The sequence below is a fragment of the Chelonia mydas genome, chromosome 9 (assembly GCF_015237465.2).
Source record: "Chelonia mydas isolate rCheMyd1 chromosome 9, rCheMyd1.pri.v2, whole genome shotgun sequence".
In the NCBI taxonomy this organism is placed as follows: domain Eukaryota; kingdom Metazoa; phylum Chordata; order Testudines; family Cheloniidae; genus Chelonia; species Chelonia mydas.
Window position 1 is genome coordinate 96,934,511 of NC_057855.1, and position 19,428 is coordinate 96,953,938.

The following is a 19,428-nucleotide window of genomic DNA, read 5'->3' on the forward strand; positions in this document are numbered from 1 at the left end:
TCTTACTCCAGGCAGTTATAAAACTCCACAAATCCTGGCACATAAACCCCCATTGATGCTGCTGCGTCTTGCCCGTTATCCTGCAGCTGAAGTTTCCCCCTGCACATGGCGAGCTATTAGTTTCTGCAGTGAGACTTAATTACAATAATCAGTCCTCTAAGACTCTCATTATGAAATAATATATCACTAATGAGATCCATTGCAGTTATGCATGAAAGTGACATGCGGAAGTGTGCAGTTTTAACATTATGCTTTCATAAAAAGGAGAGCCACACAAATACGAAATTCATAACTCATTTATTGAATATATAGGCAATGATACCAATAAAAGAAACTAATACTGCAAACTACAACTTTGGAAGTAAAGCCAATATAACAAGAACAAAATATACATTATAGATAGGAATGGGTTTACCCTCTTTATACATTCCTTGTCTTGACATCTGATGTAAATGTATGCTAAAGCTGGTCTAATTGGAGTGCTTTTCAATAAGCAACAGTCCTCCAGAATCCTTTCAGGGTTGAGATGTCTCTGCTGACTAATGAGTGTGCATACATAGAAACTGCTTCAGCAAGTATATATAAAATCAAGAGCTGTGCTCTGTTAATCTCCATCATTACTATGGTGGAACCTGTTTATAGTGAAATGGAAGGAGAGTTACGATTTGTTGAAATATACTTTCAGTCCTCTAATAGTTAAGTTTCACTGTGCTTATAATGAAGGTTAATTCCACTAGAATATTGGTTCAACTTTACTGATCTTCTTGGAGTATAGCAATTATCACATCAGAGAAGTGTGACATTTCCGGGGGGTGAGGGGAGGAAGAGATCATCACTTCCTCTGCTCTGGTCTAGTATAAGAAGTTACTTCTTCCTATATGGAACAGTAAGAAGCAATTCCTGGCTGCTGGTCTTGCTAGAGCTGCTGTCCACTAGAACAGTGGTTCTCAACTGGGGGTAGGTGTACCCCTGGGGATACACACAGGTCTTCCAGGGAGTTCATCAAACTCATCTAGAAATTTGCTTAGTTTTACAGTAAGCTATATAAAAGCACTAACTAAAATGTCATACTGACTTGTTTATACTGCTCTATATACTGTAAGTACAATATTTATATTACATGTAATTTATTTTATGGTAAAAACGAGAAAGCAAGCGCTTTTGTATTTTTCTGTCTGATTTTGTAAGCAAGTAGTTTTTAAGGGAGTTGAAACTTTGGGTATGCAAGACAAATCAAGACTTCTGAAAGGGGTACACTAGTCTGGAAAGGTTGAGAACCACTGTACTAGAAGGTGAGATTTAGGGCCAAATTCAGCAAAGCTGGCACATGGAGGTGTAATTATACCTCCCTGAATCAGCAAAGTGCTTGTATGCAAGGGACATTCATCTTTGTGTCGTGTAAGTGGTATAGTCACTGCTGCCCTCTATGGGTGTTGGCAAGTGGAACTCCCACCAGGGCTCTAGGAACAGGTTCTCCTGTTGACGAACACCTGCTGAATTAGTGAACCCTTCAACCACAGTGCCCATGTCCCCTTTCCAGCCAGTGTCACCTACATTGGTGCTCGGCTTCCCTCACAAATAAATCTGTGGCCACTTTGTGCCACTACCTGGAACCTCTTCCAAAGTGTATAAATCAGAGTCTCAGGGAATTTTGCCAATAGCCTTCTAGAGCCCTTCCTCCCCCAGCTGCCAGTATCCTGCAACTGCTCAGGTAGACAGGCACGGCCAGCACTCCCTGAGAAAAGAGCAGTAGAAAGGATCTTTTTAAAGGCAAGCCCTTTGCTGATATAATGAAACTGTTTAATATATTATTTTGTGGAAAAAAATCTTCCATTATAGGAGGGTTCCATGAGTCTCTTGAACAGAGACACACTGTTCTTGTGAGCAAGAAATGCCAAAAAGGCCTAAATTAACTAAATTCAGTTAGATCAGTTTCATAAGACAAGTTCTTAAATTCAAGATTGTTTTCCGATCGTGAGATGAAAGCAAAAGCTGCCTATTTAAAAAAAATTGCCAGGAACAAATAAACCTTATTAATTTAACTAGTTAATTTAAACAAGGTCTATTTTACCTATAAAGCACGTTCGTTTCTTCTAACTTCTGGGAAGGCAGTAAATGCTGCAGAATAATCTTCAATATATGCTTGCAAAAGATTACATTGCTTTACAAAAAAGACAAACCGTCCAAAATTTCAAGCTAAAATGCACATAAAGAGACAGTAATGGCAGTATTTTGTCTTTAAAAAGTGTAAGTGTTGTATACCTGTCATACATTTCCATGCCTATTAAAGCTACAGTTAAGAACATCGGAGATGTACAGTAAATACACTGTTGAGGTCCATTTTTTCTAAATATTAACACCACAACAGAATTACTCCCCAGCCAGTGATACTACTTGGGAATGTATAAATACAATTTTTACATTGTAAGGCACTTTTACCCAGCATACATGACAAGATGAAGTAAATAACATGAATTTGAGGCTTGTACCAAAACACGCTTTCGGTATTGACTTTTTGTTTCCATGAGTTCTGAATTAATGATGGTTTAGTCAGCCACTTGCTCTTCTGCTACTCAAAGGTAAAGTGTTGTTATGGTTGCTAGTGGCATGCGGAGAGATAAATGATTTTATCCATAATGAATTAGACTGAATATTAAATCCAGCAGTTGACACAATGTGAATTAGAACTCAGTGAAAAATACAATGATTATATTGGCAAATCTACCCCATTGTACCTTTCATTCTTCCTTAACCAAAAAATACAGTAGTTGCAAACAATAAAGTGCCTTTATTCCATGGGAAGGCCATGTTTGAGGCACGCAACCTAGAACCTAATCTAGGCAGTGTGACAGACATTTTGCATTCTGAAACCCTTCCGCGTAGCTGAAAAATTTTCATATTCTAGAAAAAAAAGCAAACACCTTGATAAACAATCTCAATCTGTCATTGCAATTCAAGTCATGCCTTTAATTTTGAAAGTTACAAATACAAAATAAGAATGATCAATGGCATGTTTAGAGCAGTAACTGAATATTTTCTGTACACAGTAATATTACTAAAACTGCATTCTTCCCCAAAACAGATTGAATTCTAACATGGTAAAATGTTAGAAATTTAATATACAACAGTTGAGTCCCTTGAGACATTAAGGAAACACATGAAAAGACAATGACATGTTAAATCTTTTAAAAATACAAGTAAAAAATGCTACAGAAACTTGTTTCAAATGAACTGCTTCTTAATATCAACTGCAGATGAACCTTCACTGTTTTTAGTCAAATTGTCAGAGTATCTTGCTTCCTGCTTTACTTCAAATCTAAGTGGTTTATTGGGTATTCAGAAAGAGCCAGAACCCTTCCCAAGCAACGAGGTGCCCTGGAAGCATTAGAAAGACTTACTTACTGGGTTAAGTTTTTGATTTTATTTTAAATGAATCTGCTAATGTGCTTCAATAGAACCAGCAGAAGCAGCTATTTATTAGCAACTAGACATGCCAGAGCTGTATGAAAAAAGTTAGGGAACTGAGCTGGAAGATTTGGTATAATCTAAACCTGATTATTCTCTAATGGAACATCGACCTCTAGACATATGAAGTGCCATGGCATGATCGTTGATTTGACAAGAAAAAAAAATCAAACGCTAAAAGCATTAAGAATGGTAAGTAAATAATTTTATATAGTGGTCACAAGATTCAAAAATAAATACTGATCTACCCAAAAAAAGAAAAGAAACAAAGTTGATTCCTCCTCCTCCTCACAGCACACGGGATCGGTGTCTGTATTTTGGACAAAAGATGAAGTGCTCCACACAACACAGAGCACTTGAGGTCTGGATGTCAGATAAGGTGACTAAATTCCATAGACGTTAAAGTAGTAACCCTCTTCGAAATCTAAAGATGTCGGGTTGCAGCTTCCAAAAGTTAGAGTCACTTGGTACATTAGGAATATAGAGGTGGTGGACTATTGGGGAAAAGAACAAACTACAGCCCTTTGGCATGAGTACTGAAGCTTGCAGCTTGTAACCAACAGCTGCTCAAGTAAATCTCCAGCAAGGAATGCTGGGCGGTAGGAACAATCACAACAGGAACAAACTGAAAGGTTCAAGCATGCTTCTGCATGCACGGAGTTCTTTTTCTACTGTGTGCCTTGCAAGCAAAAACAGAGCAATTTGCCCCCACACACATTTATCCTCCATATTTTGTATAAGAAAATGCAAAATTCATGAGTTACCAGCTTGTTGCCACCATGGACTTGTCTGTCCACGTTGTGAATTAATCTTACTAAGACTTTCCCTTGGTGCATGAATCCACTAAACAACTTACACATTCCAAATCTTAGATTTTTATTCAGTCCAGAAATATAGAGCTTACTTCATTTCAATGTCTGCCTTAACTTTTGACACTGTACATATTACATATCATTTATATAGTGTTTCAATTTTTTTCCAGACACTGCAGACTACAAACTACATAATATTGACATGTAAAACTCTGCCACTTATTGAAGGCTCACACACATGAACGTTTCAGGCAGTTCAATGAAATTTCTAACAGAATCAGGCCGTAAAAAGTTACTAACCCTTTTCTGATCTTAGAAAACAATTTAAAAGAATTAGTAGTTATGGATGTCTTATTCATTCCCAGTTCTCTAACTCTGTCCCTTGAACCTGTTTAAAAAACGATGAAAACAATAGTAAATTTAAAATCATATAAAGAGCAGAGCATCTAACAGATCTGACATTACATCTACATTTATCAACAGACATGAGGCCTCCTTTCTAATGTTATTATAAAATCAGCTGAAGTTTAAAAAAAGTTCCCCATTCTTCTGCAGTACACCAATAAAAAGCACTGATCTGCATATACTAGATTTAAACATTTTACTGTGATTAACTACATCAAATGTATGTTGTGTCTCAGTCTCAGTAACAGAGCTGCCAGGAGTAACTTCCATACCTAGTTTCCATTGAGTTGCTGCTGAGGAATGCTACTATGGTCAGAGCCTGATTTCCCACGGCTTTTGCTTTCTCTTTCTTCATCCTCTTCATCCCTTTCATCGTTTCCACTATGGTTTTTACAATAGAGTCTAAGACAATAAAAGAAACAATGGAGGATTTACCAGGAAACAAGGAACAGATATATATTTTAGAACATTCTGGGCTCTCTCCACTAGTGAAGATGCTCCATTTTAAAATTTTGCTGAATTAATGTATAAGGCACCTGTCCGACATCTGACATTAGAAATAAAGATTAGCTAGGCTACTAGATCACTGGCTAGAACCAAGGGCTCCTGTTACAGGGGCAAACCCAAGATCACTAACCAAACAAAAAAGGGAACAATTCTCAACTGACAAAAGTTAACAATGAGGGGTTAAGCACAAAAACAAAGACAGAAGCCCAAAAAACAGTCAGCGGTACTCATTACTGTAACAGCCACTGCCTCATGTCCTAAAAAGCACCCAAGGAAGAACACCAGCAGACCTCCTTCTGAGAGAGTTCCACCGCCAAGAACCTGAGACTGAGAAAGCTCTATTGACCTGTGCCAACCAACCGTAACAGCTAAGCTGAGAGAAAGATTTAGTTTATGATAGCATTAGCAGATCCTAACAAAGCCTACTTACTCTTTTTTCCTAAAAAGTAACCACTACCTATTACAATAGCAAGCTTGTTCCAATATAGATAAGGCTGTGACAGCATTTTCATTACTTTCAATGGTTTACAACTTGCCTATGAAAACTGACTGAGATGTACCAAGGCATAAGCCTGGGACAATTTAAAAAAACCCCCACTTTAGACAAGAATCAAACTGATGTTATTTTAAAATGCTGTATGAACTGTCTAGGTGTTTAATGATTGCATAGGTAAAGACCTACTTTCTCGTAGCTCTACCATAAGAGAATGAACATGGTTAGTAGTACCAGTGAGTTCTAAGAAGTTTTGTGATAGACTGTCTAAAATCTACATAAAATGGATCAGAAACTCTGTTCTCATGAACATTTACATAACAAAAACAAATAGACACTCCAAGGGAGCATGGGCGCTCATAAAAAAAAGTATGATTTTGTGTGTGTCAATTTGTAATCACTTTCCATTTGTTCATGGATCTTAAGCTATCAATCTGAAACCAATAAATAAGTTGAGATAAGCAGAGGAAAGCCAGGCTCCAGTGCAGTCTTTATAGACTAGCATAAGCAGAAATTTATTTAAAACAGATCACTTCTAGTTCTCAGGAAGCAGGATTGTTATCACACTGCTCACAGAATGCCCCCTTGTGGCCAAAATGAGATGCAACCGGTCAACTTCAATTGGAGTAGGTTTGTGGTAGCAACTGGGAAAGGAGGTTGGAACAGTACAGAAATATGAAAAAAAGATACAGTTATCCCTAAGAGAGTATAAACATGGCAGGAGTTTACCTGTGACTTCAGCAATTTGAGTTACAGATTTTACTAATCAGGGAGAAAAAATTTTTTTTGCTTTTTTTAAAAAACATTTCATGTACTTTCAAGTGGGTATACGGAGGTTCTGAATTAAGCAGGATCACTAAAATATTTTCTATACGTGTGAAAGTTATTTTGAAAATTATATGAGTTATTTTCATTTGCACAATATTTTTCATGTTTATGATAAACTTAACAGAAATACTTCCACTCTTGCATATGTATTTATCCTCATCTGACTTGGTAAAATGAGCTTAAATAGCTTCAGGTTAGAGAGAAAGAATATGAAGTCAGTCCAGTGGTCTAGTGTCAATGATCTACAATGCCAGAAAAAGCCATGGTGTCAATTAGTGGTCCGACTCTATTGCTCCCTGGGTTATGAAGGGCTCAGAGCATTCCGACAGCAGTATGCTGAGCCTCATTGAAGAGGAAGAGCCTCAGAAGTCAAAACAGCAAGACTTTTGGCCAATCAAGTCTGTTGACAGGAGCACCCATCCAATTCTCCTAATTTGTTTGAGAGTGATGATGCAGGGCCTTGGAACAAGAGGAAACGGAAATTAAAGTGGGAAAAATATGAAGAGATTCTCTGAGTTCTGTGCAGAGAAATCTATTTTTGCCTCTGTTATAGGACAGGATTTTTAAAAAAAGTTCTAAAAACTCTACATTTATAACAGAACTTGATTTAATTTTTCTGTGATACTCAACTTGAACAAGATGTTTGAAGTAACAAAATTGATCTTGCACAAGCTTTTACCTTACCAGCTTTTGAACTGCAATATAATCACCTTATCTGAACTTCCAAAGATGTACGATAGTTTTGCCTAGTGCCTGCAATGCAGCTGAGTGATGTGTTAATCAGCATTACTGCATGATCGGAATGTTTTATCTGAACAGAAAAGCAGTTCACAGAGGACATCAGAAAAAATGGTCATTACAGACTTAACTGCTAGGGTTCTTACTTGTAAATGCCTCGTGACATATTCTCAATGTATTTAGCTTTGTCTTGTACTCCACAGTGGTAATGGTAAGTCTTGATACAGGCTTTAATTTCACATCCAATAGTAGCCCCAGGCTGACTGCAAAGAGTGCATTTCTGTTGAGAAGAAAGAGGACAGTACTCTAAATTGTGATGTTAATCCATTTAATCTCTTATCGATTAATGCTCACTTTGATGTCCCCAAATTTTAGCCATAAACATGAAGTAATTTTTCTTGTAGCACAAATTTATCTTAATTTATAGTAAGCCAGAAACAGATTTAAATCTGCATCAATATATATGAACAGAGAACTGTTTTACCTGTCTGCTGCAAAAGTAACTGCATGATTTGTACACATTGCTGCAGTTCTAAGTTCTATTTTGTTGCTGTTGTTGAAGTTGAAGCTAGCTTTTCCAAGTACCTAAACTCATTGAATATTAATTGTGTTATAGTAAATTATTATATTTTTTTCAGATGGTAACAGAGTTCCATATATTAATGAATTCTAATATTCATGAAACTGTGTGCCATATTTTACTTATAAAACATACCTGAGTGCCTGTCACATACTCTGGGGCCCGTATATAAGATTTAGTTTTCCACACTAAAATGTCATGACATACTGCTCAGACCACTCAAAAATATATGAACCAACAGACAAACTGACAAGACACCTCCCAAGTAGGCATCCTCATCCTCATTAAAAGTCCTTCCAGAGGCATGGGAGAAAAGATTGGCCTTGCACCCCCATGCCCAAGAGATTAGCAAATCTGGCCCTGGACCGACTAAGGGCATGTGAATTTGAATCCAAGAGCCATGCTAGTAGCTCCCTCTCTCCTCTAGCTGAAGACTTTAATAAGGTAATACTTTTGGGGCCTTTGAGACCCCAAAACAAGTATTTAAAAGATGCAATTTACCAGAGATACACATGAGATTCATCTTCCTTTAACTGGCAATACAGAGATTCAGTGTCCTTTTAAAGAGTGTTGAGAATGAACTAGCCATCATTTAAAAAAAATGAAACAAGTCAATAATTACACAAATTGACTCCCATAACCTATTTAGCAATTTCATGCCATACAGATTCTGTGGTATGGAAAACAAACCGTCAATTCCTTCCTTTCTATTATGGTCCCCAAAGAGCCAACATACTGCATTCACAAAGTATGCTGTAGTTAAAAGAAAAAACACCACTACCACAGTAACTGTTGAGACACTTTATATCCTGATATCTAAGAATTTAAATTGTTTAAGAAAGTGGAAAGATTTGTTCAGATAAGGAAAAGAGAATCGTACATATACTCCCAACCGAAATCACTGAAGCATTTCTTACAAACATACCATTCTTTTCCCTCTCTTGATCTCCTGGAGTACAGTTTTAATATCAAAATCACCGAACTCTGCCCTTGATGTTGTTGTTAGCTGCACAGTGCCAGAAGAGAACAACTGTAAAGCAAACAAATGCACAATAATGTTAGGAGGTTACAGATGTGGCCATAAGAAGATTAAGGAGCAGGAGCAACAGAAGGGGATGCACTGTACTCAGTTATCTGCTGGTAAACTGTGCATTGCCAATGAACTAGAAAAAAAACTGCAGATTGAGCATATCAGTAATTTGGATATTCCTTCCAATGCCCACTTGATTGCTTCAATTATCTGTGACTGCGTTTCAGAGGATTTTTTTTGAATGACAAAGCAGTAGTTAAAGGATGATGATAATGGAATATACGAAGCAATAAATGAGTACTGCAGTCAATTAAGACACTGAAGACATGCCTTGGTTCTGTTAAGGATATTTCATCCCCACTCACTGCCCCCACCTAAATAATTCAGCTTACTCACACTGCCAATATCAGTGCCCCTGGAAAGCCTGAAATGGTGACAATGGGACATTTCCAAGTAGTTGCAAACCACATATGTTTCCATTACCTGCAGCTTTTATTGGCTGAATGCATTTCCTTTTATATAGTTACACTAACATCACTCACAAGATGTAACTATATAGTATATGCAGTAAAAGCTCTTGGAGGAGGACTTCAGCTAATTTGGACGTTCAAACAGAGGTGGAAAAGAGGTAATGCAAAAGTCCAGCTCAACTTTCAGATGGGGTAATTCTTTTCTGCTTACCTGCTATCTCAGTTGGATGTGTGCCTCTATTTGTAGGGCAGGAAAGATAGTCTTTTTGCGGGTACTGGGATAGCAGGCTCAAGCCCATCCAAAACTAAAGACCAGCCCCCTCAACCAAGGGGGAGGAACCACAAAACCCTGGCCACAACTGAATTTGGGGGACAACAAATGCAAAAACAGGAACGGGAGTGGGGGTTGAAGGTTCATAATCACAGTTTTGGATGGAGACACTGACCAGAGAACGCTGGGCAGTGCCCACTGCTCCTCAAAGTCCAAGGAATCACTCAAAGCCACCCAGAGGAACTCTCATGGACTTGATGATCACGATAATCCTTTTTGATCTTATAGTCGGACTCCGTTCACATTGCAAGCCACCCACTCTTGTAATAGACCCCAAACTTCTGACTGAGTTACTGAAGTCCTCAAATCATGGTTTAAATACTTCAAGGTACAGAGAATTCACCATTTATACTAGTTTAAATCTGCAAGTGACCTGTGCCCCATGCTGCAGAGGAAGGCAGAACTCTGCCCAGATACATGATACAAGGGATTGGAAACAGATCACACAGTTGCAGAGCATCCCCATCCAAGCAAGCTTCCTCCTCCAGGTCTGGTGGATGACCACCTTGGCCAGAGCCAGGAGTAGGCTGACGAAGTCTCGTGACTCTGTGGGGCCCTGGATAGGATGTTTGTATAGAAGCAGGAATGGGTGGGAAAAAGTGCAACCAGAACCTCAACAGGAGGTTACAGAGGAGCCAGAAGAAGGGCTCCAGTCTGACACTATGTAGATATGCACCCGGTGTCCCTGTTGCCACAGAAGACGCAGATGTCGGGGGACTTGATAAACATACCAACTACACACCCGTGCTCACAACACCATGAAAGAGCCACCAAGTCTCATATCTTATGGGTGCTGTAAGACCAGACTAGAGTACAAGCTGGCCACTGAAGTTCCCCTCCATTCCACAGGTTGCAGCAGGTCCTGCCACTTGGTGTCAGGGCAGGACACGAGGGCGAAGAAGTGGATGGTACAGAGCATAAGCATGCAGAGATATTCATGTGATACAGTCTGGAGATGGACTAGCTGGATGGTGTCCAGCCGACTCAGGTGGTATATCACAAGCATCTGGGGGTTGCAGGGCAGGGGCCTCATGACAAGCTCTAGAGGGACGGGTGAAGGGTGTGGAGAGCCCTTCTGCAAGATCTGCCCAAGAAAAGCGAGAAGGGGGATGGAGGGCAAGGCTGCCCTCGCCTCCTTAAGCACGCAACAGGGTATGCACAGGTTGGGCAACCCCATGTGCTGGCCAAGTACCACAGGCTATACCCATTTCCTCCAACTAGCCCAGGTGGTCTCAGATTCTAGTGACAGCAGCCAGGACCAGCCTCTGGTGCATCAATGGGGACTCCAACACCCGTACATGAAGATTGAGGTTGTGTACCAGGGGCTCAAAAGCCAGGAGGTATTCCCCCTCAGTAGCTGCTACAGACCTAGTTGCTGAAACTAGCTTCTGGGTCCTGTGGAGGTCCTGGTAAAAGGCAGCATCTCAGAGGGGTCTCAGGGGAGACCTCTTGGGAAGAAAGGTGATCTTATGTTTAAGGCAGCAGAATGGGATGCAGCAGGATTATATTCTATTCCTACCTCTGCCACAAACTATGTGACATTGGGCAAGTCACTTCATCTCTACCTGCCTCTGTTCCCCATCTGTGAAACTGGGGATAAAACTTAGAGGAATAAAAGGCTCAGATTCGATGGCTAGTGATGGAGGCCACAGAACTACCTAGATCAGAGGTTGTCAATAGACTGCACGCCAAATCTGGACCATCAGATGCTTTTGAACAGACTGCAAAATTTTTTTATTTACTTATTATTGCGGTGTGAAAAATGCTTCTCTGGAGTCTGGATCTTGACCAAGAAATTTGGACCTGGACCAAAACAACAATTGACTACCCCTGCCAATCTCCTATTGGGAAAATGTATGGTCTATTACTACTGTATGCTATTAAAAACAGCGGCTTTCACTTCAGAGATGGATGCATCAATTCCTTTATGTGGTGTTTTGTGATCATTTTGCATGAAATGAACTGTAGTATGGAGGTGCCAGTTTTGCACTTAAAGCACACATTTACTCGGTTATAAATGAATGTCAGTATTATTGTTAAAATATCACTGTATTTTCAGTTTAATCTGCTTCTCAGCATTGCAGCTCTTCTTCCCCAAAGTCATGCATACAATAGAGCAAAGAATTCTCAAAAGCTACAAAAGGTGTGGCTCTCTGCTTAGTGAGACTAGCCATAAGGAGGAAATTATATATATAAAAAAAAAAAATCTACCAGCTGCATTGGCTACTTATTTATTTCCAAGTACAACTCAAGGTGTGGACTTTGTTTTGTACAGCCCCACCTGGATCAGGAACATAACATAAGAATGGCCATATTGGGTCAGACCAAAGGTCCATCCAGCTCAGTATCCTGTCTTCCGACAGTGGCCAATGCCAGGTGCCCCAGAGGGAGTGAACCTAACAGGTAAAGATCAAGTGACCTCTCTCCTGCCATCTATCTCCACCCTCTGACAAACAGCCAGGATGGGTAAGGAATGGTGTCCCTAGCCTCTAATAGCCATTAATGGACTTAATCTCCATGAATTTATCTAGTTCTCTTTTAAACCCTGTTATACTCCTAGCCTTCACAACCTCCTCAGGCAAGGAGTTCCACAGGTTGACTGTGCGCAGTGTGAAGAAGAACTTCCTTTTATTTGTTTTAAACCTGATGCCCACTAATTTCAAGGACCTAGCCAAATGAAAAACTGCATTCTCTGCTCTCGTTCTTTCAGAGCCCCTGAGATCAGTTGATGCACATGAGCTAATAGTTCCCTAGATGTGATCATTTAGAAGCAGAGAGTTTCCAGTGGGGAGCCACTGACTCTGGAGGTCACTTCCCTTCCTCTTTTGATACAGCCTGAATCAACTGATCTTCGAAGCATTGTGCAAAGCTCATCTGTTTCTGCAGGCTTTTTTTTTTTTTTTTTTTTGGGGTGGGGGGGGAGAAGAGGCCTGGGGTTAGAGGGCATTAGTAGTATTTTATTTTGGGGTGTAATCTTTATTTAAAATTATTTAATGTTATTGGAGTTATATTTTTGTTGTTTAAACATTGTACGTACATGCACCTAGGTACAATGAGATCTGTAATAAGATGGAGAGTCTACCTGAGCTAATTCCTCCTTCTCTAAACAGTCAACTTTCATCAACAGTGCCTCTGGTGAAAATAAATGAACTGCTCAGCTCACAACACTTTAGTGGGTCAGAGAGATTACTGGAAGCACAGGCTGTATTAATACATAACTACATGTTCAGGCACTGTACTAACAATGTATCATATAGCAGGACAGTTTAGAAAAATTAAACACTAACCCAATATTCTACTTACCATGCACTTATAGTGTGCTGCTGCCTTTTTGGCATTAAATATATGAAGCTTTCCTCTAGCTTCATTCTCTTCTTCACCTGCATGACAGAATCCACATTTAGGTTTTGTATCACTGGGACTGCTTCTGTGGGGAGACCTGTCTCTCTGAAAGAAAAATATTTTACTAAAATATACTGCTGTGTTCCAAGTAAGGTCATAATTTAACAAGTCTCTGGCCACCAGCTGGATACTCAAACGCCAGTTTTAATCAAAATCTTTAATTTCAAAGACAAACTTTCTAAGAAGTTTAGCATATTTATATTTACTGCTTACATAGGAACTGCTTTCTATTTCATCTGTCCCATGTGAGGATGTAGATCTAGTGTCTTCTGACTGCCCTTTGAGATTTGTTTTTCTTGGCTTTCCCTTCCGACCCCTCTTTTTTCCTTTGGGAGGTAAAGGCTCCAATTCGTGTTCATTGACACCTTCTTCTAAATCTGCTTAAAAATTAGAACACAACGTCAAGTAAATCTCAAAAATGAAAACGGTTTTACAAAAAGATTCTCACCATTTCTTACTCATGTTTATAAAAATTATTTCCAATTCATTAAAATTGTTTTACAATCTTCAACCATATATATGTCATTGAATAGAGCTCTTAAAACTACTGTCTAAAATGTTTAAAGTTTCTTTACAATCATACACAATACATTTAACATTATATCAACATACCATTTCAAGGCTAAAATCTGACTTTAGGTACACATGCTAATCTCCCACTGAAGGTAATGGGAGCGGAGCAAGTATCTGAAAGCAAGAATTGACCATGTCCACTGGTAACCTAATTTCTTCAAGGTAACCTGCTGCTCTCTATTGAACAGCTGAACTACTACTTTGAACCAACAAATGTTCTTTGCCAGAATGAAACAAACACCAATGTAAGTCGCATTTTATCTTAAGCCATTCACTAAGGAATGCCTCTCTCCTTGCTTTAATCCTTGAAATCTTCACAGCTTGTTTAAAAGGAAATTTCACCCATTCTGGTCATTTCAGTGAAATGACCATTTAGAACTGTAAAAATCATTTATTTCCCTGAATAAATTATAAAACAAATTTGAACATAACATTTTAGTTACAACATACTTTTAAGTCTGATAGTGGCAGCAATCAGCTACCTGGAGAGCAACCTCCCGACACTGGAGGTATTACAGCCCAAAGACTTAAGTGGTTTCTATAAATAGACATTTTATATATTTTAACACAAATATGTTAAAGCTGGTTAATGTTGTTGGATTTTCAGTCTTCACATTTTTTGATCCTCCTCTCTTGACATATGGGTACTGCCTGTTCTAAGTAGCTCAACAATCTTATAACTGCATTACCAGAAGAACTTAAAGGAAAGGTTCCCTTAAAGTGATAAAGTACTAAACTTTTAAAAATCATGTGTTATATATTAAGCCTGGGTTCTTCAAAGGGGCCTAAAAGAGTTAACCATCCAACTTCCTCTGGCTCCTTGGAAAACACAAGCCTAAATGTTCAATTGCTTCAGCCAGCTGTAGTCAAACACTGAACATCCCTTTGATTATTCAAAGTGTGTAGTTAACACAGACCTAGGGCAACCCTTTCGGGCTTGTTTACTTTGTTGCCCAACTGACTTGCATTTAATATTAAATAGCCAGTTCTTGTACTTGGTTGCTAAGAGCTTTCCTGACAGTCAGCCATTGATAAAAATCAGTCTTTTATAAAAGACCAAAATGGAGATTCTACATCTAGATTTCTGTGAAACCATGCGCTGTACACGTTGCTAGACCAAAAACAAAAAAACACCACACACCACAAACACAAAAAAACAAAAAACACCCCACACGAGGAGCACTTGTGGCACCTTAGAGACGAACAAATTTATATGGGCATAAGCTTTTGAGGGAAAGCTTATGCCAAAATAAATTTATTAGTCTCTAAGGTTCCTCAAGTACTCCTTGTTTTTTTTGCTGATACAGACTAACACGGCTACCACTCTGAAACCTGTCACCATTGCTAGACAAGCTACTCTTCACAATCCAAAAAACAAAGATGTAGATAAACCCCTAAGTGGAATGGAGTCCAAAGTCAGAAGGTCTGATCTCCCACTTTTTACAATAGTGACAAATGTTGTGTTTTTTTATTTAGGCATTTATTTAGGCATTATTATTATCAGCAGGGTACTCTAGCCTCAATATCTAAGCAGGATATTCCTGTTTCAGGACTAAACACTGTACCACAAATCAGAAGATTCCAATTTACACCATTTTTGTTTTTTCCAGTCCTAGGTTATGACAAAACCTAGTTGCATGTTATTCTACCCTGATGGCTAACCTAATGTACTTAACCAAGGCTTACAATCATCATATCCCATTGCTATCATAATCTAGCATAGATGACAAAGTCATTGGCCTGAGACTTAACATATAATTAAACCATTCCTATCCTACCCTTCCTACTGTAGCTGTTGCCAGTCTCCAATAAAACTAGACACACTTGCACTTCTCTTAAATCAGGAGAAGAGACTAATCCACATGCTTCCACCACAAGTTAAATATAAGCTCAAATATAATGCCTAAAAAGCATTTTTCTGTTGTATATTCTGAAAGAGGCCAAAATTTGAGAAGCTATGTAATTCTCACAAGTTTCTGTAAATCCATTTGGATTAGATTTGCCAGGTTTATCAACAATACACATTTTTCTCAAAACCTCTATGTAAACTTAATGAGTCAACCTAGCTCAACATGACCTACTTTTTAGCAGGTAATATGTTTTATTGAACCAGCCTCTGTTGGTGAAAGAGACAAGCTTTCAAGCTACACAGCTTGTCAAAAGCTTGTCTCTTTCACCAGCAGAAGCTGATCCAATAAAAGATATTACCTCATCCACACCTTGTGTGCCTCATCTTCTAGGACCAACACAGCAACACTGCAAACTACTCTTTAGCAAGAATATATGCCACATTCCAGAGTTTAAGATACAGAGGGGCAACAGAGCAGCACATTATATATATATATATATATATAATTAACAATTTCATTGTTAAGAACAGTTTGACAGCCACAAAAGATGACTGCCATATTAGCCTAGTTTATTTTGCATTTCAGATTAACTGTTAAATATCCACAATCAATACGGTTGTGCAGAGATGAAACCCAAAGGAAACATCACGCTCCAGATTGTGTGTGACAAACTGAGTCCTATACATTTGAGGAGCTCTTCTAAAGAGTAGAACCTTATTTTATTGTGTCCCTTCTCCCATGCATATAATTCTGGGTCCTCTGCTAAAATACTGAAGTCTTTCAAATCCTAGCCTTTAATCTTTCATTTATAGTAATCCCAGGTGTTTTTTGTAACAGTATGTAAAAAAAATTCAGACAGATGTGTAAACTGGTGTCCCTTTAATAATATCAGTGTTTGAAAATTTCAAACTGTTCCTTCCAACGTGCATTTGTCTACACTGGATTTCACCCGCCATCATGCAGTCCATTCACCTAGCTTTGTTAAGTTTTACCAGAGTACCTCAATATTTTTCAGTCTTGACTACCCTCAATAATTGCTTGTCAGCCACAATGTTTTCTACCTCTACATCCACCCTCTGGTCCCGATAATTAACAAATTTGTCCTGATAAACATTCTTGGGACACTGCTCTGCTCAGTACTTTCAGTGCTGAAAATAGGACTATCAATAATTAGAAGAAAATGAACATACATGATGAAAACCAACTTATTTATAAATAACTGTCACAGGCTTGTGACAGAATCCTTCCTGAAATACTTATTTTCTACTTTATTTGCTCTTGTAATAGTTGTTTTAATACTAAACATTTAAACAGTAAATAGACGATACATTTAAAAAATGATTATAACATATGAATTCTCAGCTTTCCTCAAAAACAAGCCCTCTCTGCCCCAAACTAGCATCTCCAACAAAGTTCAGAATTCACTGAAATCCACACATTGTTTCCCCCTTTCCTGAAGGTGGATCTAAGTAAATTAAAAAAAAAAAAAATCCAAAACAGATTTAAGTCTCAATCCTACAAATAGTGTGAACCTGGGGCTTGATTTCGAAGGGACTCTACACAGATGCAGGGGCTTGTGCTAGCACATCTAGTTTCAGGACTGATTCCTCGGGAAATGACAGTTTCTCGCTTATTAACAGCACTGTGAACTAGTTTAACAGTACGGAAAATAAAAACCTGCAACCAGGTTTAACACAACAGCGCCTTGGACAGTCTTTACTATTTAATAGACAATTTGGTTTGTGCCCTATCCCTCCCCTCAAGCCCACTGCCAAGCTTACCCTGTTTCCCTGGCATCTGATGGTTGGGTGTTTCCAACTTCTCATGTCAGCTTGAACTAAGGGAAACACAAAAAGTTGTTCAACACCTCCCTGACCATATGAAGTGTTATCATGGGCCCCACCCATATTGTGAAATCCCCTAAGGTTCCCTAGATGTTCTTCACCTGCCCCCCTCCCTGCCCCATTAGCCTTTCATAATAAATTCTTATGTCTGATAAACTGCCCTCAAAAGTACCTAAAATGCTGTATCTGAAGAAGTGATTCTTACATGCCTGATCCAGTATGTGCTCTCAGAACGACATATTCCAGAGAAGAGAGAGTGCATTTTCAGATGCACTTAAAAATGTTTTAATCAAGAACATACTAACTTCAGATCAGCTATGACAAAATCCAGGAGTGAGAGAGTCCCATATTTGTAGCTTAGAATTCCACTATCATTACAAAGCAGTATAAAAGGCGGATTTATATAACAGTTGACTCCCTGGGTTCTCAGCCTGGAGATCCCAACTCTTAAGCGGTTGAAGGAGTGTCCCTTTTGTTATGGGTAGAAGGAAACTCGGTCCTGAAACTTTTTCCTGTTGTAATGTGGAGTCATGATACTGAAGAGGTTGAAATCCACTAGTTTATTCTTTATTGTGTCATCCTTAATTATGTTGGGGATTTCCTCCCCTTCTTTAAAATCTACTGTTAAAGCAAAGTAACACAGATAACTGTATTAAAGTAATTTTAAGATGGTGACACAAACCAATATAAAGGAGGACATATAAAGCGGAGGCTAAAGCTACTCTAACTACCAAGGGGGGGGGTCTCTGCACGGCAATACATAGCACAGCAGAGCAAGTTACACAAGAGGAAAAAAGACTCAGGATGATAAAATAAGGATGGTACTAAGCAAAACTGATTGGTAGAGTTTTTAGAAAGTGGTACTGTAGATATGTGATTCAAGTTAGATATTGTGGAGATGTCTGAGTGTGCTTACTTTTATTAAATCTACACAAAGTATATACATTTTGGTTTAAAATTGTTAAAGTGCATTACAAGTAAAGAAGGATTTCTAGAAATCAGAGCAAGTCAGTATTAAGTTCTACAAAATAAAAGGGGTTTAAATTAAGGAAAGTATAAACTAAACGATAGCCAAGGATAATAATGTGATATTCTTTAATCTATCAGAGGACTGAAAAATAAAAGAACCACAAGGTGGCAATGTAATTATTTTTACTGGAAAAGAAATGGCAGAAAAACTAAACAGTTTCTTTGCAGCTGTATTTGATAATGAGACTGACTGCATCCACAGATACTAGTGAGGATAAATTAGGAAAGATTGACCTAAAAATAGTGGAATGTATGTATTTGAATGCATAGACACAAATCACCAGGTTACATCTATAAGTGATGCTAAATTACAGATGAAAATGTTCAACTGCTTATTTTCAGGAAATTTTTTGATAATGGAAAAAGTTTCTTCTGGTCTATCAATATGATTCTAAAGTGTAGAGAGATTTTCTGGGGAAAAGGCTTAAAATTCCACACCTGCAAGTCCAATTACTATTTTAGATTTTCAAGTATACTAGATTCCTCATAGCAACCAGTAATGACATGGACCTTGACCAAAATAATTTATAGCCTGAACAGCATTTATATTAGGAAGTGTTTGAGACTATTTCTACGTATAATTTAAGGATGCTTTTGTAAAGTTTGACACTGCTGTCTCACCTGAGAGAGGTGGCAGCAGACTAGGATAATTTGTTAAAATGATCCGAGTCCTTCCTGAAAGGACACTCCCAACAAGTAATGATGCCGTGCACCTCCACTAGTAGGCCCCTCACTCATGGGCTTCCACAAGGATCAGTTCTCTTTCTGGTCCTTTTCGATATCTACATACAACTAGTAGTCACTCTCAGACTCAAGTGCCAGCAATATGCAGATGGCACACAGCTGTGCCTACCCTTCATCACATATAACCACACCACTACCAACATGATGGCCCAATGCTTCAGTGAGATCAGCTCATGGATGAAGTACAGCTGGCTGAAGTTGAACTTGAGCAAAATAGAGGTGATGCTGGATGGAAGTATTTAGAGGAGTTTGCAGGCACCGTACAGTCTCCTTTGGTTGAAGGTTCACATCCACAAATGGTCATTTCAGTCTATAGTCTCGGAGTAC

General features: G+C 38.6%; 1 protein-coding gene across 11 annotated transcripts in view; it reads right to left on the reverse strand.

Annotated features, from left to right (window-relative positions):
* Positions 1–280: 280 nt before the first annotated feature.
* Positions 281–19,428, reverse strand: part of PHF6 (PHD finger protein 6) — a 50,761-nt gene continuing 31,613 nt past the window's right edge. For 6 of the 11 annotated variants that reach the window (XM_043522139.1, XM_043522140.1, XM_043522138.1 and 3 more), the window contains 6 exons: positions 13,275–13,438; positions 12,963–13,106; positions 8,754–8,858; positions 7,395–7,528; positions 4,955–5,084; positions 281–4,665 (listed from right to left, as the gene is read on the reverse strand). In XM_043522139.1, coding sequence (XP_043378074.1) covers positions 4,955–5,084; positions 7,395–7,528; positions 8,754–8,858; positions 12,963–13,106; positions 13,275–13,438 — 677 coding nt within the window. In that variant the 3' untranslated portion in view covers positions 281–4,665. Of the gene's footprint in view, positions 4,666–4,954; positions 5,085–7,394; positions 7,529–8,753; positions 8,859–12,962; positions 13,107–13,274; positions 13,442–19,428 lie in introns of all 11 variants that reach the window. The other 5 variants (XM_043522136.1, XM_037908440.2, XM_037908445.2 and 2 more) reach the window with 1 other exon arrangement.